The sequence below is a fragment of the Microtus oregoni genome, unplaced genomic scaffold (genome assembly GCF_018167655.1).
Source record: "Microtus oregoni isolate MIOR12 unplaced genomic scaffold, Mior012 000032F_ref0000030, whole genome shotgun sequence".
In the NCBI taxonomy this organism is placed as follows: Eukaryota; Metazoa; Chordata; class Mammalia; order Rodentia; family Cricetidae; genus Microtus; species Microtus oregoni.
In genome coordinates this window covers 1,399,667-1,426,891 of record NW_024543091.1, presented here as the reverse complement: position 1 = coordinate 1,426,891, position 27,225 = coordinate 1,399,667, and the positions used below count along the sequence as shown (strand labels likewise).

At 42.0% G+C, this 27,225-nt stretch overlaps 1 protein-coding gene across 1 annotated transcript in view; it reads right to left on the bottom strand.

Moving 5' to 3' along the window:
• Me1 (malic enzyme 1) overlaps positions 1-27,225 on the bottom strand; it is a 122,781-nt gene that overhangs the window by 24,003 nt on the left and 71,553 nt on the right. Inside the window, exons 7-9 of the mRNA XM_041679649.1 lie at positions 12,473-12,582; positions 5,527-5,624; positions 3,849-3,962 (exon numbers count right to left, since the gene is read on the bottom strand). Of these exons, the coding sequence (XP_041535583.1) occupies positions 3,849-3,962; positions 5,527-5,624; positions 12,473-12,582 (322 nt within the window). The remainder of the gene's footprint in view (positions 1-3,848; positions 3,963-5,526; positions 5,625-12,472; positions 12,583-27,225) is intronic.

The window sequence follows — 27,225 nt, the reverse complement described above, 5'->3', positions numbered from 1 at the left end:
AAGCATTGATTAATTGAATCTTAGTATGTCTCTTTTATATTAAAAAGTGTACAGGCTATTAAGTGTGCAAAGGCCTTTTAAAACATAATTTCATGTAGATGGAAGTTTCTGCTTCACTGGGTCCTGCAGCCATTCAGTCCCAAAGAAACACACAGAGGCTTATATTATCAACTGTTTGGCCTATTATTCAGGCTTACTACTAACTAGTTCTTTTAACTTAAATTAACCTATAATTCTTATCTATATTTAGCCATGTGGCTTGGTACCTTTTCTTAGTGAAGCATTCTCATCTTGCTTCCCCTGTTTCTGGCTGGCAATTGTGTTTCCGCCTCTCTTCTTCCCAGAATTCTCCTAGTCTAAATATAGGATTTTTCACTTGTATTGGTTTAATAAAATGCTTATTGGTCAGTAGCCAGGCAGGAAGTACAGGTGGGGCAACCAGACTAGGAGAATTCTGGGAAGAGGAAAGACTCAGTCTGCAGTTGCTTCCAGACACGGAGGAAGCAAGATGAGAATGCCTCACTGATAAAAGGTACCAAGCCACATGGCTAACATAGACAAGAATTATGGGTTAACTTAATTGTAAGAGATAATTAATAATAAACTTGAGCTAATAGGCCAAACCATTTATAATTAATGTAGACCTCTGTTGTGTTTTGTTGGGACTGAACAGCTGCAGGACCGGGCAGGACAGAAAACTTAAGTCTATAGTCTGGTTGCTCTGTGTATCCTTCAGTGTTTATTAAACCAATATGAGTGACAAGTCTTTACAGGGTACAAGAGCATCATCCTCAGCAATTTCATCTTAGCAAGTACAATATATGCACCAGGTAATGAACATAAGTAAAAGTTGCCGGTTGGGTGTAGCCATCAACTGCAGTCATTCTGAGTACTGCAATCCATGGACCCTAGAGCCTCAGCTCCACAGACCTATGTTAAAATTATGCTGACAGCTATGATACTTGTGTGGCTTTCACACTAAAATGTCACAGGAAACTAAAGTCATGGATTCCCACTATGCGGGTTCTTGAATGTCATACATTCCTGGGACGTGCTGTTCTTTGTGGCATCTAGCATGTGTGTAAATGGTCCCTGCATTCCTCTCTCCAGTTCAGATCTTCTCCAACCGCTGAAGGGGCATTTCCACTGCAGACTCCACAGGCATCCCGAGCGTGCTTTGTGTCACTTCCTTTCACTGCTTCCCCCTCCAATTACCTTTTCTTAATTCTCCTTATACCTAGAAGTCTTGGGAGTCCAACTAGAGTCCTCCCTCCACCTTATCCCTCCTTCATCTTTCCTAAGCCCTCGGTATGCCAGTCTTTCCTTTTAAACATCTATAGGATCGAGTTTCTCTTACTCAACCCTCTGTTAATTTTTCTAAATTATTGCAAGAGCTTTGAGCCTTGTTTCTCTTTCTCCCTGTACCTTCTTTCAGGCCGTTCTGCACAATGCAGTCAGGACTGAGAAAGCCGTCTTTCTGCTCACCCTCTCAGGACTCATGCGCCATGTCTCCTTCATGTGCTTCCCTTCCACTCTATACCCAGTCTCTCACAGAACTTACTCTTTAGCAGTTGCCCAGTCCTCCACCGACAGCCCTCCCTGGTTCACTCAGCAGACTGCTGTCAGGTGTGGACCAGTTACACGTGTGAAGACCTCTGTCAGGACTCTCCATGACTGTCACCATGCTTCCTCTTAGCTTCATTTACTGGGATGAATTTCAGATCTCTGTGGAGACTCTACAGTAACTCGGAACTCTTTCAACTAAGCCTTAGAAATGCCCATGCTTCGTGGTGCCTCAGTCTTCCTTCCCTCTTCTCCGTGTCTCCATATGCATGATGGCGCCATGACAGCACTTCTGTAACAGCATCTTCCCACTGTTCTACAGCCGCTAACTTGATTTTCCCTTTATGCTGTGAGCACCCTGAAATCAAGTGCCTTACTGCAAACTTACTAGAATCTAGAACAATGCCTGGACAGTGGGAAATTTCAGGCAGTGAACTACAATGCATGTGATGTGACCACAGTATACGTCGTTTACAGTCATTCTGATTCTTGAAAGCAACAAATCTTTAAGTCAAGAAAGCTACACTTGCCGGTTGCCAGACAGTGGTGGTGCACAGCTTTAATCCCAGCACTTGGGAAACAGGGCAGGCAGATCTCTGTGAGTTTGAGACCAGCCTGATCTACAGAGTGAGGTTCAGGTTATCTGGGGATACAGAGAAAAATCGTATCTCCAAAAAAAAAGTTACATTCAACACCTTTAAGCTGATAGCTTTACATATACCTTCTCTTCCTATAAGGCAAAATTTGTCAATGTATGACTATTTTAAACATTTTTCCCTAGCTTTTATGAATTACAATTGCTAAGAACCTGGACTAAAAATCCTACAAAGTAAGCTTTAGGAGCAAGGGGTATAGTTCAGAGGTCTAGCATTTGCCTAGGATGTGCAAAGCCCTGGGCTCAGACTCCAGCATTGTAACAACTGTAGTAATAACCTTGTAAAGTTAAATACAGATGATATTTGTCTTCTGTATCTTGCAATATCATATACTTAAATCAAGCACTATAAAAACATTCATTTTCTTTTTAATCTGATATGTTGAATCATTTGTTTTAAACATACATGTCACATTGTAGCTGTTCTGTAATCTATTTGACTACTACGTTTTGGAAGTATAACAGATCACCATTATAGTTAATGTATGATGAAACATCATTATGGCAAATACTGTCTTAATAATATCCTCACACCTACAACAATATAAGCATACTAATTTTAGGACGAATTTTCAAGAATGGAAACAATCGGTTCAATAATATCAACTTTCGAAAGCTCCGGATACCTGGAGGATGACTTTCCTGAAAGTCAATTTCAGGTCATTTCCTAGCTGTGCTGCAGAAAACACAGCGTATCACCCGTCAGTCTTCACGTAAAAGGGGATTTGTGTGTATTTTATAGTAGTTTAATGAAGAGTAAGTGACACACCAGGTGGCACAAGTCATACCGCAGCCTGTCACCACTAGGTTTTCACATGACCGCACAAAGGAGGCCCTCTGTCACATAAAAGAAAAACTGGGGCTCATTCCAACAGCCCATCTACTAAGTCCTTCTCCTCACGATCCCTTCAACTTCAACAACTGTGGCAAACAGCAGGTATGTGGGCAGCTCCCTCACTCTCTCCTTCCTTCCTAATCTGCTGTGTGTGACAGAGAGCTCTTCCCAAAGTGTGCTGTGTAGGTGTCTCATCTGTGTCTGCAGCCAACTGCTTCAGAGGAAAGCTAAGCTGATGCCAGCAGACTGAGGATCCGGGGCTGTGAGGATTCACTCCCAGTGGAAGCCATTCCTGAGACGGTTTTCTTCTTCATCCAGAGGTAGTCAGTACACCTGAATGGCACCATCATTTGTGTTTATTAGCGTGTGTGTGTCTGTGTGTCTGTCTGTGTGTGCATGTGCATACTATCTGGGTGTGCAGGCGCACATGTATGTAAGGGTATATGTGGAGGTCAAAGGACAACTTCAGGCACAGTTCGTTGTCCGCCATCTACCATTTCTTTGCTTCCGACAGGTTCTCTCGCTGACCTAGAACTTACCCAGCAGGTTACACTAGCTGGTCAACAAGCTCAGGGGTCCATCCGCCTGTGCTTCCTCACACTGGGATTACAAGCTTGTGACACTGCGCTTGGCTCTTTGAAATTTAGGTTTTGGGGATGGTAGGCACTTTACTGACTGAACTCCCAAGTCCATGAATGCTAATCTTTCAAAACGACTTCTTAAAGAGACACTGAGAACACTGAGTAGCCTGCTGAACGGTCATTAGGACAGGCACTTACAGTGACTCTTTCTTACCTTAACTATCAACCCCTTTGAGTCAACCAACCAGATCTTCTTTACAGCTTTCTCCTTCGATAAACCTTCTTTCTCCATGGCCATAACAATCAGGTGAGCAATCCCCAAGGCAGCCTGAAAAGATGGTATAAAAATAAAGACTTCAAAACTTGTTCTGCATGTCTTGTCGAGGGTAACACGTCACCTCATTGTGTCCATTAGTGAGGAACTGCAAAACAGCCCTCTGTCCACTGAGTTTTAGAGCTTTAGTCATGAATTCTCATTAGGAGCTAAGCATTTTTGTCACATTGGGTGTGCAAAATGACCACTATTTACTCCACTTAATTACAACACAACCACTATGATACAGTTTGCTAGTCAGCACAGATAAGCCAGTGACCCCTGACTGTCAGTATATCTGACTGTAGTTAGACAGTCAGGAACAGCACAACAAGAAAACACTACATTTAACACAATCAACTGTCAGCCTGGCTCACAGGACCACATGGCCTGCTGTCAGGAAGCTGCTCCTTCAACTGAACTTGAGTAAAAGAAGCAAGCTCATTTGGATGGGACCTTAATTAGACAGCAACATAAGACTGAAAGCAAATATGTGTTGCCCAGCATTTATTCGTTCTCTTAATTTAGGCAGAGAAAGCACTGCAAAATGTCTCCCAATATTAAAGAAACCATCTTATTTGGAATTTGGTGAAGTCTAGATAATCTGTTACATGCCACAGACCTCATCTTTTCAGGAACAAACCAGGGTCCACAAGTCATACAACCAGGAACACTGCTGTGTCATTCACCAGAAACTTCTAGAAATGTAGAGAGGCTTACCAGAATAGAACTAACATATCAGGGCTATTAGGTAGGTTGGGCTGTAATTTCAGTTTGAAAGTGAATCTCTGATTATATTCTGAATGTTTTCACGTATCTCTAACTCACAAATTTAATTTCAAAATAAGCAAAATGAAAACAGTATGTACACATTCCTACCCATGTAACAAGTTGTTTTGATTATAATCATATTAAGTTTAATTTTTTTCAAAATGATTAGCCATAGTATTTCCAATTTTGAATTCTGTAATTATAGAGAGATTTGAGAGTTTTCTCACAAGAAAATTAATATTTTATTCTGTTTGGGAGATGAATTAGCTTTCTTCTTTTAAATGAGTATTGTCAATGACTTCAAGTAACTATGCAGTTTGGTCTTACACAATTTCTTCCAATTATTTAAAATGTCTTGGTTATAATGTTGAATAGTTTTGATGTACTATGTATCTTTAATTCAAAATGATTTTCTTAAAAAACAATTACAGTTACATATGTACAGGTTGGACTGTGTGGGGCTGTGAACACTTCTGACTGCGACAGTGGGGGATGGGTACACTAACTTAAATTCAGTGAGGTTGTCATATGTAGCACACAGAACACATTGGTACCTTCGTTGGGTATCAAGCCTTAAACATGCACAACAAAGTCAAGGTAACATTTGATAATCTCACGAATTTGAACTGTCAAAATGTTTTACACTTCCAAAGTCTCCTATAACATTACTGTAAGCTGCCTTAAAGCTTGCAGAATCTTCCGTCTACTGTACGGTAACACTAGGAGAGCACAAGACCTTGAGTAAGTACCGAGCTAAAGCTAGCCACTTATAAGTCGGGACGCAGTAAGCAGTACACAAGGCAGGTACCTCTCCAGCTCCCTGGAACAGCACTGTCTGATCAGAGAGCTTGTTCTTGGTTATTCGAAGAGCTGCAAGGAGACCCGCAACCGCAACAGACGCTGTTCCTAAAACAAGTGATAAATATCCTTGAGCAATCCTCAGATGGATCCTGCTGGATTCCAAGCTTCTATCCGCATCTTCACATCACCATATGACAGGGTAACAGGGGACAGACAGGACCTATGTGTTTGTCTCCATGCTGGTATATGAGACAGACATCTTAGGCTAGGGATATCAGTATTTTAGGACCACAGCTTAAATCCTTGAAAACCTCCCAAAGGGGGATCCTAGGATGGTGGGTAACAGCATGGGCTTGGGTTATGTTTGGTTTTCAAATCTGGTTTTAGACTTTTAAGGTAGGGCCTCATGTAGCCCTGGCAGAAGTTAAACTCTATGTGTGCCCAGGATGGCCTCAAACTTGCAATCCTCCTGCCCCAGCCTCCTAAATGCTGGGATTATAGGCATATGCCACCATACCTTGTTTGAATTTGGATATGATGTGGAATTCAGTTCACCCTATCTGGAAGAATTTAGAAATGTTACTTTGTAATCTGTTTTGCTCGTTTGTAAAATGATTTTGTTGTATGATACAGAAGAGTAATTAGTGTTGAAGTTTTTCACCTAAATATTCTTGGGGCTTTGAAATCCACTGGTGATTCCCTCCACACAAAGGAGGCACACAGTAAATGCTTGCTGCTGATGGGGTAGTGGCAAGGGTGTTTCAGATGTATTTGGAATTTAATGTTTAAATTTGAAAATAGCCAATAATAGCAACTGAAATCTTATTTTTTATTATATTCTTTAATTGTCTCTCTACCTATAACTCCTATCAGAACCCTAGGTTATAAGGGAATGCATGTACAGTAGGGTACGGCTGCTCTCATCACACACAAGAACATAAATGGCACCGTTCTAATCCTAGGACTTCACCACGTACACAGATATGCAGTGGTGCTCTTGCGCTAACATGACTACGCAGCTCGATTCCTGAAATAAAACTGCAGGTTTTTTGCAATGCCTTCCAGCTTTATGGACATTTTACACCACCAAGGAAACAGTCTATTGTTTCAATATCACTCCAGGGAGCAGCAAAGTCTGGCCAAACTTAAAATACCCTTACTTGGTAAAATCTAGACCTGGATAGATGCAAGTACGACCACTGAAATGTTCACGAACTGTCACACATTGCACAAAACCACTATTTTGTGCATAATTTAAAATGGAAGTCTAAGAGCTGACAATGTGACTCGGCGCAGAATGTTTGCCTAGTGCACAGAAGGCCCGAGTTAAATCTCCAAAACCACAACAGAAGAAATTCTGTACAAAACATGGCTGATTTATATAGGAAATATGCCATGATGTCTGTCCCATGCACCAAGATACACTCGTGAGAACTGTTAACAGAAGAAATTAGGGAGGAACAGACGTCAAGTTACCGTATTGATTACTCACAAGCAGCATCTTAGGCTTTCTCTTCCTGGGTTCTTCTGACGAAAGCCAGTCCAAAGTTAGATGTGAGGAATCGTAAGCTCACTTCCAACTCTGGGATCATATGATTCCAAGACACCTACTGACTGTCCCAATGTCACAGGATTTAACTAGTGGAAAAGTCAATGTTGGCACATTACCAGCATCACTACTTGGCGTTATTCAGTTTTTTTCTTTGTTTTTCATGGGATTGGAGACTTGGAGACAGACACAGGAGGCTGTGTTGTCTAAGTATAACGTGCCATTGTCATGTGGTGATGCCAGCTCACTCCACTAACATGCTTTACTGCAGACACGGCTAAATAGGGAGCACGAGCCTCCTCTCTCTGTGCCGGATACTAAGTCATTTTAAGTATATTCCACAGCATTTCCTTGTGACATAATAGAATGTCTAGTCTTTTCTTTATAGCATCAGATGGTAAGATTGAAAAGATAGTTTAGCATTACCAAAACTTTAATGTGAACCTGACTTTTTTAAGATTTATCTTTTTAATTTTTTCATGTATATGAGTGCTCTATCTGCATGTATGCCTTTATGCGGGAAGTGGGCATCAGATCCCCTATAGATGGTTGTGAGCCACAGTGTGGGTGTTGGGAATTGAACTCAGGATTCTCTGGAAAAGCAGCCAGTGCTCTTAACCACTGAGTCATCTCTCCTGCCCATGAACATGATTCCTGTACATAGCCTGTAGCTACTTTAAATTTCTTTGTAGAAAAGCAAGTGCAGAAAATTAAAATTTTATAAAAATGTGTTTGCAAAATAAATCACACAATTGTTTTAATTCTTATATTCATATTAAACTTTCAATCACACAGAGGGAAGGCCTGCCTTGGACTGCTGGAGTTGAATAGGACTAAACACTGCTAACGCAATATTAAAGAGACGGGCTTTCTTCTAAATTTTTACAAAGTTCTATAGGCTATGTGTCATAAAATTCCCATTCTTTCAGATTTTTAATGATTCTTTAAAAATTGTACGAATATGCATGTGTATGTGTCTGCATCTGAGTGCTGACAGAGGCCAGAAGATGGTGCTGCAGTGGCCGGGTGGGTGCTGGGATCTGAACTCTGGTCCTATATAAGAACATCAATGTTCCCAACTGCTGAGCCATCCCTCCAGTCCCCAAACTCTAAGTGCTCTGAGCCCTGACAAGACAACACATCTCTCACGTGATCTGAGTCGTAGCTAGAACGCAAGTGCTGAAATGCAGTGTGACATCACTTGTGACTTGTGTGCATATGGTATACCCTCGACACAAAGGAACTTTGTGTTTAGATTTGGATCCCAGCCTCAAAATGTCTCATTCTCTCTCTCTCTCTCTCTCTCTCTCTCTCTCTCTCTCTCTCTCTCTCTCTCCATATATATATATATATATATATATATATATATATATATATATATGCAAACACACATTCTAACATCAGGAAAAATATGAAATTCAGTGCTCCTGCTACCAAATACTGTGGATAAGAACTGTTCTATCCTGGTATAAATTTGCAAGTAATACGTCTTTAATATCCACAGAAGATTTGCTGTGGCTATAAATCTCTCTGATCTTTTACCAAAGAATGACCTCAACTGCTGGCATGATAATCTCGGTTTACAGCTGGATGATGGAAAATTCAAGGCCAGCCTGTCTCAAAAACAACAACAATAAAATCAGACCTTTACTGATACACTGGTGCAGTGATTTGTTAAATCAAATTAGAACTACAAGTTATGTTATATAACTAACAAGACCAATGTGTAATGAAATAACTATAATCCATATGTGCTATTAATATATCAGATGCCATTAAGATTGTTGAGGAAGAGGGTGGGCTCACATAGGCTGAGCTCAGGGTTAGAACACGCAGCACTGGACACAGCCGCTCGGGACATGGGAGATGCCCACAGCCTTGGGTGGGAAGGACCCAAAGCAGCAGAAGCATGTGCAGGACATGAAGGCAGGGAAGGCTCCCTGTGGAAAATGGCAGAATGTACCACACTAGCATTCCTCTCCCTACAAACGGCACTAAAGAGACAGAAAACAGACTCGAAAACAAACGGACAGGGATACGGACTAAAAAGCAGCAGACATAGTGGAGGGCAGGAAATAACGCTATACTGAAAAAACTTTAGTGGAATTCATTTACTCGATATGGAGGACCACACACATTCTTAACTGGGAGAATACAAACAGGAAGCAATTGCCAGCAGATAGCAACAGAGCAGAATCTCAGCAGAGTAAGAGAACAAAGGCAGGACAGAAAACTCCCCCGAGGAGATGGCCTAAAGCACAACATGACTTTAAAGCAAACCCAGGATCATTTAAGATTATTTTATATTACTAGTATAGTTAGCTATGTTTTTCTTTAATCAAATAATTTCACTAAAATAGTGTCTTTAAATAACACATCTGTTTCAAAAGAAGACAAAACAGTCCCTTCAAGGAGAGGATGCAAAGCACTAATCTGCAGTGCAGGCTGAAATACCTGCACAACCCTTTTCATGGGCAACATCCTTTGGCATAAAGGGGAAAATCAGAGGGTTCAAAAGATAAAAGAGAAATAGAAGGAGAACACCCATCACAGGGATGCAGCTCTCAGAGGGAGAGATGCTCAGGGTGGCTCGTTCATTTCCCCTCAAAACTGGAAGACTCCCCGAAGGCTTTCTCTACCAAGGAATTATATGACTTTTCTCAACCCCGTGTTTTCCCTCCTAAGGGCAGTATTATTCTGAAATCCTTGTGAGGAAATAAGCGAGGGTGGAAATGAGTGGTTTTACTGCTTCCACGCTGGCCAGCATCTTCAGCATTGTGTGGGCGGGCAGGCAGGCAGGCAGGCAGGCAGGTTTTACTGCTTCCACGCTGACAAGCATCTTCAGCATGCCTCACACATTCTCTGGACCTTGACTTGACTCCTGCATTCATTTCTAGACTTTACTTCTCATGTGCCCCAGGCCCTAACCTTAATTACTGGTCCTGATAGATAAAAAATTTCTGTTTTGCTTGGTGATTTAACCTTCTTAAACTGAACTCTGATTCCCATTAATTCTGTATAATGGTTCTCAATAATGTAATGTGTGTCTTAATATCCTTATACATCCTTTCACATATTCTGTGAGAAACAAAATGCGAAGGTATAAAATATTGTACGAGAAGAGGACGGGGGTTTGCTGTGTTGTTTTTGAAATGCTAGGGATAACCCAGGGCATTCACTGTATCTGCTCGGGAAGTGTCCACCACTGATACACACCCCCCAGCCCTCAAAAGGCTTGCTCACCTGTTCACTGGAGGCTGCTATAGAGACTGCCTCGAAATGAATTGATGAGTGACTTACAGACATCAGCCTGCACCGCAAAGAGCAGCATGTGTGGGCATCAAGCTACTCTATCATCATCCAGGGTACCCTAGAGACAGGGCTGCAGCACCTTCCCACCAGACATCCTCTCTATGGCTCACATTCACACTTCTCAGCACCTGGAAACTCGGGATTTCCTTCTGAAACCCTACAAATACTCAATTCCAAAAAACTCTGTAGCTGTCTGTAAAGTGACTATCCAAGAACTATGCAAGATGAGGAAGCAAGCATGCACGAGGATGGACTTCTTAGACCAGCAGCAACAGATAAATCAATGGAAGATACCGACTTCTATGATATGGCGTCAGGGCGGCTTGGTGACAGGAAGCACTTGACCAAAATGATTCACTGGGAAGGAGGCCATAGGGAAAGAAGGTTGGGCTGGGGAGGAAATGGATTTGCTTTAGAATGGTTTCAGAATGAGGTAACTCTGAGATATCCAAGAAGAGTTATTAATAAACAGATGAACATACCACCCTGGAGTTCAAAGAAATCCTAAATGTAGAACTAACCCTGCGAGATGAATGTCAGAATGTGCAATAGGGCCTAGAAGAAGAGTACTGAAGCAAGAAGGGAAGGCCTGAAGTGCTCTACCAAGGGATAGCCAAAGAAACGAGGGAAGAGCCAAAGCAGTAGGGAGGAATCGGCAGGTGCAGTGACAGCAGACAAGTAGCTCAATACGGGACAATGACAGTGCCCAACGCTATGGAGACATTAAGACAAAACGGAAGAACAAGCACAGCAGTGAGATGGAAGCCATCATGGCCTTCAAGTTGCTAGAACTAAGTAACACCCTCTACCTGTTTGTCCTTTTACCTAACCCGAATCAGACGGGCTTTCAGATAAGGCTTGGGTGTCGGGAGGGAGCACAGCGAGGGTCAGAAAACAAGAGCTTGAATAGAAAATCACACACGGCTTAGACAGCCGAAGCATGCGCCTGAACTATCAGTTAGGATTCAGCAGACCATTCGTGTGCCAGACTGGCGGCTCGAGAGATCTTGGCCCACAGGACACTGGGAGCCTGAGGTCCGTGTGTACAGAGTGAGAACCTGTCCCAAAACCCGGAGAAATAGCACTTCCTGGAGTGAGGCTTTGAAAAGGGCTACGGGGAATTACATTTATATCCTTAAACCATGTGCAGCCCATCTTCACAGACCTCCTTTATTAGGTCATAATAGCTGGAGATGTTCTCAGATTTCTGGGAGCTCGTGTATGTGTAATATGGTACATTCTAGGGTGCTTTCTCAAATGTGAAAGAGAACCAGAAATTATGACTAAAAAAATCCAACATAATCCTGGTTTTTTAACAGGTACCTAACATTTACTGGATCTGAATAAAAAGCTGTGGACTCAGATGTTATTATTTTTCATCTGTTTATCTTGTTGGACTTCTGTATGTATACCTTATATACATAAGAACATAATTCTATAATTTCATTAAAATAGTACAATGATACTGTTTATTTAAGATTTAACTTATTGCTTTATTACTGAAGAATTTATATCTCACTGTAGAAATTGTTAAGTGCAGATGAGATTTAAAGCATATATCTTCTCACCACCTATGACAACTTTTCAGAGATTACAATACATCCAGAACAAAAAGATTAATTTTGAAAGTTACTGACCTCCCAAAGTTGTGAAAATATGGAAGTTTCTGATTTGAATAACAGTGTACTGTCTGTAACCTGTCGCATCCCTAACATGCACCTCCTCAGCTCAACATCTCCCTCCCTCTTACAATGCCTCACTCCACAAACCTGCCGGCTACATCAGTGCCGTCTGCAACTTCAGTCCCTCAGTATACTCTCGGTGTTTCAGAATAGTCACCTGCGTGTAAATACCGGTTTTAACCTTGTTCCTCCTTTTCTGATGTGTATGGAGGGGGAGGGGACAAAGAGCCTAGAGCTGCATGCCGAGTTCCTGTGTGTCTTGCACGGCTAGATCACTTTGTGACATGATCTTTCTAGACGTCTTCCCTGTGCCTCTTCCTGCCTTTGCTCAGACGGGTCATCGCATTTCTCTCATCAGCTGGAGACTACCAGATGTTATTTTTGATTCATACACGGTGAAATGTGATTACCTTGAATATCATCATTAAATGTGCAATACTTGTTTCGATACTTGTTCAGGAGACGAAATGCATTCAGATTGGCAAAATCTTCGAACTGAATAAGGCAATTCATCCCATATCTATGAGGCAAAAACATGCATTTTAAAAGTTAATGAAATGACATTTTAAGTAGACATTTAAACCTAGCCTGTATGAAAAGGCACACCAATTTCTTTTAAAAGTTCTTTCTGGATGCTTAGCATAAATGTATAACACATTATCATCAAGGACTGACATCACACTTACCACAAAAAAGGGAGTGGATTGGTACTGTGGAATAATTCCAAATGACAAAAATTCAGTCCAAAATATGATCCATATCCTCAAGGAATTTGAAACTCAGTAGAAACAAAATCTTCTGAGTTAAAGAAAGGTATGTAAAATGTAATAAAAGAAATGTTACATATGAACAAAGGATTACTGCTCTTCAGGAAACCATGCCTCTAGCTACTCTTAGAAGCCAACTGACAAATTAATGAACCTTTGACTGACTATTATCTTCTATCACGACCTATCGCATCCTAACATGTGCCGAACAGACGGCATCTCCTTGCTGTGTGTTTGCACGGCAGAGGCAGCGACACAGTCCTTCCCTTTAACACGCTTCACATGGGCACTAGACCCTCAAAAGGCCCCGCCTCCTCAGAGTTCCACATGGGGTTTAGTCCTAGTGTATGGGTTTTGGTGGGACACAAGCACTCAGATAAGACAGCTTCAACACGTGCTGCCTCCCTTGTCCATGAGTGCTCAACCCCATACCAGTCTCTACATCTCACTAAGGAACAGCGTTCCTTCTTTACGCCTATTCTTTCTGGACCATCTCCGTGAAGCTATGGCTTCTTTCGTCCTCGCAGTGTTAAAGTTCCCACTACAAAGCACTGAAATTTGTCCTTGTTTCTCGCTTCTTTCTACTATGAGGACAACTGAGAGCCCCAGTTGCCAACATCACTGTGGAGATGAAGACTGTCGGAGTTCCCTCTTCCTCCACCTCTTCCGACCACCATGACTAAGATCTCCGTAGGGTCCAGCACGCCATCATTTTCATCCACTATGTTTACTAACATTGCTATTATCTATATTTGTCCCTAATGGTCTACCTCTTAAAAACACTATCATATTCATAGGTGAAGCTGGGATTAAATCAATCTTTCTTCTTTCCCCTTCCTCTACAAAGGTTTTGTTACAGGAAGGGGAGGGGAGAAGAGGGGAGGGGAGGGGAGGGAAGGGAAGAAGGGAAGGGAAGGGAAGAAGGAAAGAAGGGAAGAAGAAAAGAAGGAAAGAAGGGAAGAAGAAAATAAGGAAAGAAGGGAAGGGAAGAAGGGAAGGGAAAGGAAGGGAAGAAGGAAAGAAGGGAAGAAGAAAAGAAGGGAAGAAGGGAAGGGAAGGGAAGGGAAGGGAAGAAGGGAAGGGAAGGGAAGAAGGGAAGGGAAGGGAAGAAGGAAAGAAGGGAAGAAGAAAAGAAGGGAAGAAGGGAAGAAGGGAAGGGAAGGGAAGAAGGGAAGGGAAGAAGGGAAGGGTAGGGAAGGGAAGGGAAGGGAAGGGAAGGGAAGGAAAAGGAAAGGAAGGGACTCAATCCTTTCTGGTATCGACTTTGCTCACAGCCAGGAGACCGCTGTGATGGAGGAAGGTCATTGGCTAATAAAGGCACTGCCCTGGCCCATTTTATTGGTTAGCGGATAGGTGGGAGGAGAAAACAGGACAGAACACTGGGAGGAAGAGGAAGTGAGCTCAGAGACTCCACAGCTCTCTCGGGAGCAGACGCCTCAGAGAGAGACGCCATGCTCCTGGCTCCTGGGCAGACGCACGCTATGAAGCTCCGACCCAGGATGGACTAGGCTAGAATCTTCCCGGTAAGACCAGTTCTCACAGATTATTAGAGATGGGTTGATCGGGATAACAGGATTAGCCAGTAAGGGGTAGGGCTAAAGGGCCAAGCAGTGATTAAAAGAATACAGTGTCTGTGTAATTATTTTGGGCATAAGCTAGCCGGGCAGGCGGCCGGGGGTGCTGAGAACGCAGCCCTGCTGCCCCTATTACTACAGTTGGCGCCCAGACGTGTGGACAACTAAACCCATTTAAAAAACCTGAGAAGGCTTAAAAATAAGGGAAAGAGAGTTTAACACAGATTTTTGCTGTTTGTTGGTGGCGTGCTGTAGAGAGATTTCCTGATTCAGCAACAGTAGCAGAAAAAACGCTGTGTCATTTTAAAGCGCGACTTCCTGGGGCTGTGCCACCATTGTGATCTCTGTCTGGCTCCTGCGGGAGACAGAGCTTTTGAATAGAGCATTTGGAGTAAAGTGCTACGATTTGTTTGATGGCAACTAGACTCGCTGTGTTCTCGGGTCTGCTCTGCTTGTTAGAGGCAAGCATGCGCTTTCATCTAAGAGAGGCTTCCTGACTCAGCTTTAGCTGCAAAGCCTGCAGCTCATTAAGAGGTCCTGCCACGAAACACTTGAACGGTGTTGACGAAAAGCTGAACGCATGCTTTTTGGTTTTCAGCCGTAGCAGGAAAAAAGCTGCGCCGTTTAAAAATGCCGGCTTTCTGGGCCATCCTGCCAGGGCAAACTCTGACTGTTTGAGGCAGGAGGGCCGGCTACCGAGAGAGGACTTGAGTGTTGTCTGTTGTAGCTCGCTGGCTGGCAGGGACCTTGACATGCCATACAGTTGTGGCAGTAAACATGGCTACAGCCTGTATATCCGCCATGAGGCTGGAAAGCTAAGGAATGTACTGAATTAAGCTGGCAAAGCCACGCCTTTAGTCCTACTGAGATTGCTTGGTAAATTAAAGATTCATGTGGTCAGAAAAAGAGAGATATACAGTAAACAGAGATTCAAAGACAAAGAAAATTTCTAAATGGTTTGAAGTGTGTTAAAAATATATGCAGACTAAAATTTAAAGTTCTTAAAGTAACAAAAAAAGGAAGAGAGTTGTCGTGTGTGGTACACACCTTTAATCCCAACACTTGGTAGGCAGAGGGAGATAGACCTCTGTGACTTCAAGGTGTGGTAGCACACGCCTTTAATCCCAATGCCTGGGAGGCAGAGACAGGCGGATCTCTGAGAGTTCAAAGACAGCCTGGTCTACAGAGTTACTTCAGGTCAAAGATACAGAGAACCTGTCTCAAAAAGCAAAAAGTTAAAAGTAAAAATAAACAAAATAGAGGTTAAAAAAAAGCGTACAAAGATGGAAAATACACAGAGACTTTTGATACTGTATGCTATTATGCTCTCTTTGAATTGTTTAAATGCTGAGGAAGGAGAAACAGATGCTAAAAGATATTTGTTTATAAATACTGCTGAACTAATCCAACATAGATATTATGAATTTGGATCTAAGGATATGATACTTTGGAAAGGAGTTTCTTATTTTGTTTTCACAGAGGATGAGACGCTGTTCATTTCTTCTATTCCGATTTGGTATGATGGACCACGCCCTCCTGAAGGGTTGGTGTGAACGCCTTCAAAAAATTGCTTCGCTCAACTGCCAACTGAGATGAAACTAGCACACAGGTTATACCATGAAAGACCAAATTAACGACGCCCCCATTCAGCAGGAAGCAGTTTGGAGAGAAATAACTGCGCCCAAATTCCCAAAAAATGTTTATAAATGTTCTTTTACATTTAAAGGGGGATATGATATAGATATGAATAATTTACATTAGTATAGATTTTGCTTTATTGATAGCGATTTAAGGTCAATTTTGTTAAATGTATATGTATTTCTGATATTGATTAAGGTATTGTGATTGTGTAGTTCATTTAAAAATGTAATGTATATAGGTAGTTAATAGATAATCATAATAGTCAAGTTTGTAGTCATGTTAGTTAGATTTTCTAGATATATAGAGATATATTTTAGATAGACATTCTTCATGTCTTTCAAAGATTACAGAATAGGACATTTAATGTTTTAATAACTGAGGACTTTTCATGACAATGAGACACTCTGCTCCTGGCAGCACCAATCTATTTCAAGAGGAAGATGGGCATCGAAGAGGCTCGTTATGGAGTTTTGATAGCCATTTGGACAAGAAACTGCTCTTGCCTGGACTATTGCATAAACTGGACACAGAGAACCCGCAGAGAGAGGACTACTAAACTTGCCTAAGGTGAGATGATCTTTTGGGGTTCCTGATTCATTTTGAAAGAGTCTGCGAGACATTCTGCAGGACACAACAGATAGTGACTGAACTGACTTTGAATTTTCCTGCTTTATGGAAATGTCTGCTGGATACCATGGGCCTGAAGGCTAAAGATGGATGCCCCAACGGTACAAAAGAACTTTGGGTGACTGTCCAGGCAGCGAGATGTCTTTGTCATTTCTAGAGTTTGAAGTTTCTTAGTTCTTGTTTACTTAGGTAATATATCTTTCTGGAGTCTTTGATGGAGTTAAGAATAGTTAGTTATAGTTTTCCTTAGTTATGATAAAGATTATTGTAACTTTTACTTGATAACTGTTTTGTTATATGTAATTTTGCTATGTTAAAGCCTTTTTTTTTGTTTAAACCGAAAAAGGGGAAATGATGGAGGAAGGTCATTGGCTAATAAAGGCACTGCCCTGGCCCATTTTATTGGTTAGCGGATAGGTGGGAGGAGAAAACAGGACAGAACACTGGGAGGAAGAGGAAGTGAGCTCAGAGACTCCACAGCTCTCTCGGGAGCAGACGCCTCAGAGAGAGACGCCATGCTCCTGGCTCCTGGGCAGACGCACGCTATGAAGCTCCGACCCAGGATGGACTAGGCTAGAATCTTCCCGGTAAGACCAGTTCTCACAGATTATTAGAGATGGGTTGATCGGGATAACAGGATTAGCCAGTAAGGGGTAGGGCTAAAGGGCCAAGCAGTGATTAAAAGAATACAGTGTCTGTGTAATTATTTTGGGCATAAGCTAGCCGGGCAGGCGGCCGGGGGTGCTGAGAACGCAGCCCTGCTGCCCCTATTACTACACCGCTGGGCTCCGTTTGACTCCTATAGGATGCTCATGCTCACCCATGTACTGAGGAACTCAAGTTCCCTGCCACACCGCACCTCTCGGATCTCACTGCACAGCTGCTACTGTGCTTGGTGAGGTGCCCACTACGGTGACTACCTCACCTGGCCAAGGGGCTCGCTCACCTGTGGCCTTGTTAAGACCGTGGCACAAAGACCTGGCTGCTCTTCAAGGGCTGCTGTAGTAGAAAACGGGAGGTTTTTTCTAATTTTTAATTACTAATGAAACAATATTGCTTTCTGTTTCTTTGTATCTTTTATATCTTGGAAATTTTTAATTCTTTGTGAGAAACTGTATGTTATTTGGCTCATTTTTATTGTTGTTGCCCCTTTATTTATTGTCCTAACGAGAAGTTTTTATATTTTAAAAATAGTATCTTCTATGATAGATACCTATGAATAGCTTTCCTAGTCACTACACTGCACCCTTAGTCCCTTAGATGGCATTTGTTCTAGACAGCGTTAACTGTCCACTTGATATGGTGTGAGACCATCTGAGAGAAGAATCTCAACTGAGGCCCGGTCAGTGGCCTGTGGACGTGTCTGTGGGGACTGCTTGACTGTTAATGACGCGGGCAGCTGCAGCTCTGGGCAGCTGGTGTGAACTGTACATGGACGCTGGTGGAATGAAAGCTGCTCTGTGCGCCAGCAACCAGCAACCTCAGTGCTTCCGTCTGTACTTCTCTGGCTGGGAAATGAGTGCCTTGGTCAGAGACGATGCTGTGTGGAACAGCAGGTAGGCCTGCCTGGAATTCCTGCCTTGACTCCTCTCAATAATGGACTGAGGTCTGGAACTGTCAGCCAAATGAACCCTTTCCTCCCCCAGGTTGATTTTTGGTCAAGAGTATTTTTTAATTTCAGCAACAGAAATGAAACTAAAATAGTGATTCTGTTGATTTTGCTACAGAAATTTCAGGTTTTTATGGAATCAGAGTACTTGATGCTTTTACATACGGACTCACCTCTGGATAGCATGCCTATGGCATCCCCTGCATGTGCATCAATTTATAACCCAAACTTCCTTCTAATACCATCATGGATTTAGGAAATGATTAACTTCAAGATCTGTTATTACCTTTGATTATTAGGCGATACATTCTTAATGATGAAAGTATTTATTTTCTACACCATTTCCTCAGTTATACTAGCACTGTTTCCTACTCCATCCTCTCCCTTCACCTCCTAAACCATGCTTGATACAGAGGTGAATTGGCTTCTGTTTCTTGGCTTTTCTACACTACTGCTAATGACAGAAAATGTCTCGCCACGGTTACTCTTCACAACTACAGCATGGGCTGTCACTTTTATTCCCTTCTTACAGATAAGAACACAGGGACACATGATGACAAAGCGTAACAATGACACCTGAGAGCACCCTTAGTCTGCTACTGTGTGTATCCATAAAAAATGCTACCTTGCTGGGACCTATATTGTTCTCAAATACCTTTAATATTGAATATGGCTGGTTACCCCTTTGTTCTTCTTTGAATTTGGCTGCTGCAGTGGTTCTGGACCATGGGCTCGGAGTCAGAGCTCCCACACTGAACTCTGGCACCCTTGCATACTATGTATCTTCATTTTTCTGCCTGTGTTTTCCTATCAAGAAAGATGTGAATTCAATCTCTCATAGATTTGTTATGGGGGCTATATGTATTCAGTTCAATGACCAGTAATAAGTCCTCTATATCAGAGAGTTCCAAAAATATCTAATGGTAACAAAAGTAACTATGAAATGTGAGGTAATGTCCTCAATGACTAAGAGAAAATCACCGCCATCCTATACAGTATAGGTTGAAAACTACTCTTCAGGACTGAAGCTAAATCAAGACAGCTTAGATAAAGCTACTGCAGGAACTTCAAAGAATGGTCTTCACAAAGAAAATAATCCAAGTAATAAAACCTCTTTTACAACTTAATAAAATGGTGAAATGTAAATAAATACAAATTTTCTCAGATGACATAGTTATGACAGAAGCACTTCCGGCCTGAGAAAGTGAAGTGAAAGATTAGATCTTCATATTGAGAGCAACCGTTCTGTTGCTGTAGAAAGTACTGAGGGCAGACAGATAAAAGGGCTGGGGGAAACTGGGAGAGTAGGGACAAGCCATGAACAAAACAACTGTCCTCATGCATCTGGTGCCATTTTTCATATTCCAAGAAAGCTCTTCATAAAATGATGAAAGTGTTATAAAGAACTAAAAAGAAACATTTCCACAGTTATGAATTGTCACTTTTGAAAATGCCAGCAGAGAAGTAAACTCTGTGGTAGCAACTAAGTACCCGAAACACAAGTATCAGTCAGCAGCCTGCAATGTTTGTGATGGCTACTTTGTAATTCTCTGGTTTCTAAGGAGCCTTCGGAAACCAAGAACTGTGTTGTTGGGCAATGCCCTCATACGGCTTGCTCCTGCGGTGCGTCATAGTCCGGGGGGCTAACAGCAGCAGATTCTCTATCATTATGTTCAGAAGAAGAAGCCTGTGGTCTGTGAGGAGGCCTCAGGGCTTTCTCGGTTCTATTCCCGGATCTACTACTTACTTGGTTTGGTGGTCTGGGGCTTGTTACAATTTCTCTGTGGTTGAAATTGAGTCTCTTCAATGTGGTTTGCCTTTAGTGTTCAGGACACAGTGTATGAAGCTATAAATCTACAATGCTTCTGCAGTGTAATCTGGGAACCATCCTAGGTAGTAAATCGGTACATAGGGCACCTTATCATTTTCATAGCCTGTTTTAGAATCATCCTCTGGAAGATGCCACACACCCATTTTAACTTTGTAGTTTTTCTACCTGGTAGTTAGTTCTGATTTCACTTCTAGAGATTTAAGAAGAGGTTTTCTGAATTCATCTTGGGATATGTGCATCTTGCACCATGTAATAAAAATAAAGTCATGGAAAGATATTTTGTTCTAGCTGAAAGCAGCCCAGTCACTATGAAATGAGAACCAATGGAACTCTCGAGATTTGGCCATTTCACCTCTACATAACTGGGAAAAGAACCTACTTTTTACGATCAAAATTAGGCATGATATAGCAGGTATAAATAGTTTTAAAAGCTAACAAAATATCCTAAAACTGACATGTAAAAATTCTGGAGTATGTGTTCTTTGTGGCCATGTTAAGTCTGGAAACCACCTCACTGCAATGACTAATGGCTGTGGCTAGAACTGACTGAGCGCCAGACAGTATGGTCTACATTTCAGGGGGATTATCTAATTTAATTCTCTCAGCAATTCAGCAAGGAAGGCACTGTCATTATGCATTTTACAGATGAAGACACCGGAGTTCCTCATGACTAAGAACTGAGTGTTTAGTGAGCTCATACTGCTCAGAGGGGTAAGGTAGGGGCTGACTGCAGGCCATGGGACTCACATGCTAAGCAAGAACTTTGACCCTGAGCTACATCCTCACCACACCTCTGAATTCGGGGATCAGAACGCTCTCATCACACCAGCAAGGTGGTACCTGTGTGAATTCAACACACCAAGTCCCATGTGGTTAGGTGTACATGGACAAATGTTGGTGAAAACAGTAGTCTTTTTTTTAATATTAAAATACTGAGAGTTCATGAAACCAACTTGACCATGCATGCTTTGACTTTTCCTGAGAAATGGGGTAAAATCATGTTTAGGATATGTTACGTGCATGGTACCACACAGTGTCCGAGGCCTACAGTATGTCATAATGATGAATCCCTCAGTGGTGGGGGGTTATTTTGAATGACTCATTTTGATAATGAACTGAGGCTTGAAGATACTTAATGAATTTAGCAGTAAACAGGAAACATAAAATCTGCTGACTGGGAGCACAAAGCATACAATCAAACAGTCTTAAAAGAAGTTACCATTAAAAGCAATCAATGGGACTGAGAGGCTCAGTGCAGAGAAGTCCCTTACCATGCACAGGGTCCTGGGTTCAATCCTCAGCACCACAAAAATCCAAATCCAGTAACAATCGTGGCACACAGAGAGCCCAGCAAAGGCTTAAGGAAGATAGCTTTAAGTAATGGAGGCTTAAATTTGGCCCTGGGGAGGACTCAAAAAGTGAAGGAGGAATAAATCAGGGCGTTCCAGAGGCTGTACTAGGAGATGTAATAGCATCACACTGAAGGACTTCAGAAGGAGAATAGGGCTTCTTATATTTCAGACTATAAAAGGTCCAGCGGCATGGCTTAGCAACAAAAGGCACTTGCCACTAAGCTTATGACCTGAATTCAGTCCCCAGAACCGGGCATGATAAGAACTGATGCTTGCGAGTAGTCCTCTGACTGCCACACATATGCTGTGCCACATGAGCATCCTCCTCTCCCCGCCCCCCAATAAAAAATAAATAAGTAAAATGCAATGAAGTTTAGTTTCAGATGATGAGTAGTCTTGAGTGCTAGCATAGGTGATCTTAAATTGACTCAAGTTCTCTCTGGCCATTCCCCCTTCACATCCAATACACCCTAGCATGTAAGAACAGAGCCCTATCCACGACTTAGCAAACTCACTATGAAATGCCTCTAGTTTCAGCTACCTTATCCCTACATTGTTTCACAAGTAAGGTATTCTTGTCACATTTCTTAATATTCTTTCAACTATATTATAATGATATCTCTTGATTTTTCTCTGTGACCATAGGCATTATAAAGATTAAACTGTAATCATCTACTCATCAGATGTGATCCTCTTAAGGATTAAGTAATGGAATGGAATGTTTTCCTTCCCCACTGAAATGTGATGGAGGAGGGTCATCTGTCTATGTGTTACTTTCACTGGTTAATTAATAAAGAAACTGTCTTGGCCTTTGATAGACCAGCCCTTAGGTGGGTGGAGAAAACAGAACAATGCTGGGAGAAAGAAGCCGAGTCATGCAGATGCCATGCCTCTCCTCTCCAAGATGGATGCAGGTTAAGAATATTCCCGATAAGACACTACCTTATGGTGCTACACTCATTAGAAATGGGTTAATCAAGATATGAGAGTTAGCCAGTAAGAGGCTACAGCTCATGGGCCAAGCAGTGTTTAAAAGAATACAATTTGTGTGTTGTTATTTCCGGGGCTAAGCTAGCCGTGTGGGAGCCGGGCGGCAGCAATGCAGCCCGCTGCTCCTCACAACAAAAATGTGTTACATTAAATTTTTTTAAAGATTTTTTATGTATTTATTTACTTATTTATTATGTATACAGTGTTCTGCCTGCATGTAGGATTGCATACTAGAAGAGGGCACCAGATCTCATTATAGATACCTGTGAGCCACCATGTGTTGCTGGGAATTGAATTCAGGACCTCTGGAAGTGCAGCTTAACCTCTAAGCCATCTCCAGCCCCCAATTCTTAATCAAGTTACTTAAGTGTAGGCCCTAGTTGTAATAAGACCGCATCTATTTCCTGTTATGCCCCAAAAGAAACCTTATCTTTCTTTCCTCATTTATTCGTTTGTCAAATGCCCTCCAAACAGCTTTCAATACACTCACTTCCCCCCTTAGAGCGCAGAGTGATGGAGCATTTCAATAGGAAGTGTGATGACTGCTACAGCTGGGAACAGCTGGGCACCGAGGCACCCGGGCACCCAGGCACCCGGGCACCCAGGTACCCAGGCACAGAGCAGGCCAAGTGTGCTGAGAAGGTCCCCACAAGGTTACTTTCCAGGGGACTTAGTAAGAGAAAGAATTCCAAAGGCAGAGGAAACATGTTCAATGCTAGAATTAACAAAATCTATGGCACCTTCTAGAAAGTGAAGTCAATTAAAGGTGACTAAAAGCACAGAATTTGGAAGAAAACAAAGCAAACATTAAGAATAGAGAGGTAAACAAGATTGGATTATGTTGTGCCTTTAATCTGTGTTAAAGAAGTTCATACTTGATCCCCAACAGAAGGAAGGAAGCGAAATGTGGCACGACCAATTAGTATCTACACTAGGGCATCATAATCAGGGTATATGTGTATTGGGGACTGGCAAGAGTAGATGTAGGGAGTTCACTGAGGAGGTGGCTGCAGAACTCAAGGCCTCCATCTGGAAATGAGAATGCAGACAGAGAGAGAGACATGGATCTGAGAAACATTTGGAATACAGAATGGACAATATTAGGTGAAAAGAACTAGAATATGAGGAAGAAGAAATCAAGATCAAATTCCAAAATTCCGACCCTGCAGTATGATAGGTGAAGGCAAAAGACAGGAAGCAGAAATATCAAGACAGGAAGCAGGTATGCAATGAGATAGGAAGCAGATATGTAAAGAGATGGGGACAGGTATGTAAAGAGATGGGGACAGGTATGTAAAGATGGGGCAGGTATGTAAAGATGGGGCAGGTATGTAAAGAGATGGGGACAGGTATGTAAAGAGATGGGGACAGGTATGTAAAGATGGGGCAGGTATGTAAAGAGATGGGGACAGGTATGTAAAGATGGGGCAGGTATGTAAAGAGATGGGGCAGGTATGTAAAGAGATGGGGCAGGTATGTAAAGATGGGGACAGGTATGTAAAGATGGGGCAGGTATGTAAAGAGATGGGGACAGGTATGTAAAGATGGGGCAGGTATGTAAAGAGATGGGGCAGGTACGTAAAGATGGGGACAGGTATGTAAAGATGGGGCAGGTATGTAAAGATGGGGGGCAGGTATGTAAAGAGATGGGGACAGGTATGTAAAGATGGGGCAGGTATGTAAAGAGATGGGGACAGGTATGTAAAGAGATGGGGACAGGTATGTAAAGAGATGGGTCAGGTATGGAAAGCAATAGGAAACAGGTATGGAAAATGACAGGGAGAATGCTGAGAAGAAAGCTCAGTTGGTAAAGAGCCCACTTTGCAAGCACGACAAGCTAAGGTTGACCCTCACAATTTACCATTTAAAAAAACCACGTCGATAGCATGTGTTTATAATCCGATGCCATGAAGCATGTAAGATCAGTCGCAGTATTCCAGCCCCAGCCACCTTCCTGAGGAGCCTTTAGGCAGTTGCTAAGCTCAGCAGTGGGAATGGAGCCAGTCACTCCTGTAGTCCTGTAGTGTTTACTAGCCATGTCCTTCTAGAACAGGCTGTATGATCCCAAATAAAATACTTGGTGATAATAAACTGTTCCAGTGGGAATACTTTTCAGTTGCTAATCAGCATGTATTCTGAAATCTTTTGTCTCTATGATTTGTGTTTTCTTGGAGTTTTGTTTCTAATATTCTATACATAGAACTATATGTGTGTGTTAAAGAATCTTGACTGTAACACTGGAGAAACGTTCTCTGTAGGCTTTAGGAAAATGCCTCATTGAGTTTACCGCACATAAAGATTTCACAGTCTGCAACAAGTGGTGGGAAGAAAAAAAACCCAAGCCCTGTCCTGTCTTCCGAGTCCAAGGCCAGCGAGCTGCCACACATCAGCTCAGCAGCACAGAAACTGCTTATTTTAGAACACACTCCTCATCCGGACTCCTCTGCTTCTACTCTGTGTCCTGATCACCACCCGTCATTCTTTCTCAGAGCTGCCAGCTAGCTAACGCGCCAGAACACGGCAACCTCAGCCTTCTGACTGAGTAAATGATCTACTCTAGTTCAAGATCTCTTTTTTCCGAAGATCACTAAGAAATAAGCAAAAGCTTGTTATTTATAGCAGGCAAATTCTATTCTATTACTGTCCCCTCATCAAAGTGATTTTTCTATCTTTTATAGCGGCATTTCATTTGTATTTTAAAAAAATAAAGCTTGCCTAAAGATCACAGAGTAAAACAGCGCCACTGATCAGCCTTGCGGACCAGGTAGTGATAGCACAAACCTTTAATCCCAGTAGCCACACTAGTTGTCATAGAAACTGGTCGGTACATGCACCTAATCCCAGTAGTGAGCGCTTTTAATCTCAGCCCTAGAGAGGATTGTAAAACAGAGGGTAGGGAAAGACACCACTCAGACACAGTCTCATTCAGGGATTCCTGGAGGCAGGATCGCCATTTCGGACTGAGGTCAAGGTAAGAGCCAGTGGCTGGCTATTTTGCTTTTCGGATCTTCGGGTTGAATCCCTATTTCTCTCTCCGAGTTATTATTTGTGCTTCAATCTTTCAATGATTGGAATCACCAGAGGACATGGGTGCCCAGAACTGGATGCTATAGTACACTAAGTAGGATTCGGCAAAAACAAGCAATACTGACCAAATGATATTGGAAGCTCTAAGCAAAAGGAAACACAATTCCCCCCATGGGGCTTTTCACATGCTGATCTAAACTAGGAATCTACAAGAAGGGAGGAACAGTATGGGCCACGTCTCATTCTTACTTAGAAAGTAGTTTTTAAGGCCCCAAAGAGTTGAAAAGACCCCGCCCATGCAACTGTTAAAACAGAACCAAAGTCCTAAATTGTTCAGCACTTTATATTAATGATAATGGAACCTGGAAGAGTCAATTGCAGTTGACTGCTACTTCATAAAACAAGAATGTCACCAAACAGCATTCATGTATCACTAAAGCGAAAGTTTTAATTAATTTCGCAAGAATAGAAGCTGTGGCTGGGCTAAGAGAAAAAAAGTTATAGCAAACACATCTAAGCAGGGACTCCACACAAAAATCCGACAAAGAGCTTCTTAATCTTAATACAAAACAAGACCTCAAGAAGGAATGGGCCCTGACTTGAGGACAGTCTCACCTCAGGCCTCTTTATAGCTACAGCTCTCTTTTCAAGACTAGACTTATTACACAGTAATGCCACAGTGTTCCACAAAATTCAGAAATGGACAATTACCGCTCTCATTATCTTTGTTTTTTGTTTGTTTGCTTGCTTTTGTTGTTGTTTTGTTTTGTTTTTAGTGAAGTCAGAAGACAGCTGCATGAGTGGACCAGACTCCCTTGTCCTAGAGACAACCCCTGAAAAGCCCCTCTAGTAATTCAGAAGGCATTCGGGTTTACCAGAAAGAGAGGGAGACAATGTGACAGCCAGTTGCTTGGAGGCTGCACTGGGTCTCCTGCGGGTCAGCAGCACTTCAGTCTGCAGCATATGCAAAGCCCCAAATCTCACTTCTCTCTCAGAAACTGTGTTGGTCACTTAATTTCCCCATGAGCAGATAGCTATATCATTCTGTGGAGTCTGTGGCCCAGGAAGAAGGGTCAGATTTATACTGTCATGCCCCACGTTAAGAAGAAACTTGGCAATAAAAGAACATTTATCATGATCCAGGTCGCACGTCAAAATATCAGTTATGAAACATTCCATACTCTCCACATACCAAGCAAGGTAAAGACAATCTAAAGAATGGAGAAGATTAAACTTATATAAAAACAGGGACATCATTAAATCAACTTGACACACTTAAATATCCTAAATATGTAATATCCTTCATAGAATTACCAAATAAGTGAGAAAATCCATTAAAATTTACTTCAAAATAACAGGCACACACCAGTATTAGCCTTGCCATGAGCTCCTAACTGACAATAGCATTTCCTAAAATATAATATGCTATTTTGAATTTTGATTTTACAGTTATTAACTTTCAAATGAGACCACTTACAAGCGCTTAGAAAACAATTTATGTTTTTATTGGATGTCACTATCATCTATTGTGCCTTTAAACTTTACACATGGCAGACTTTTTAAGAAACTATCTGAAACAGAAAATGAAACATAGCGATTGGCATTGAAGCTGAGGAGACATATTATCCTTTCAAATATCCCATGGTTCTGTGTAGGCTAGAAACTGAGTTTGTGCTTGCTCCTTCTAGAGATGAGCAGAGCGGCAACTGGTAAGCTACTCCTTCTATGTCCACAGTCTAGATTCA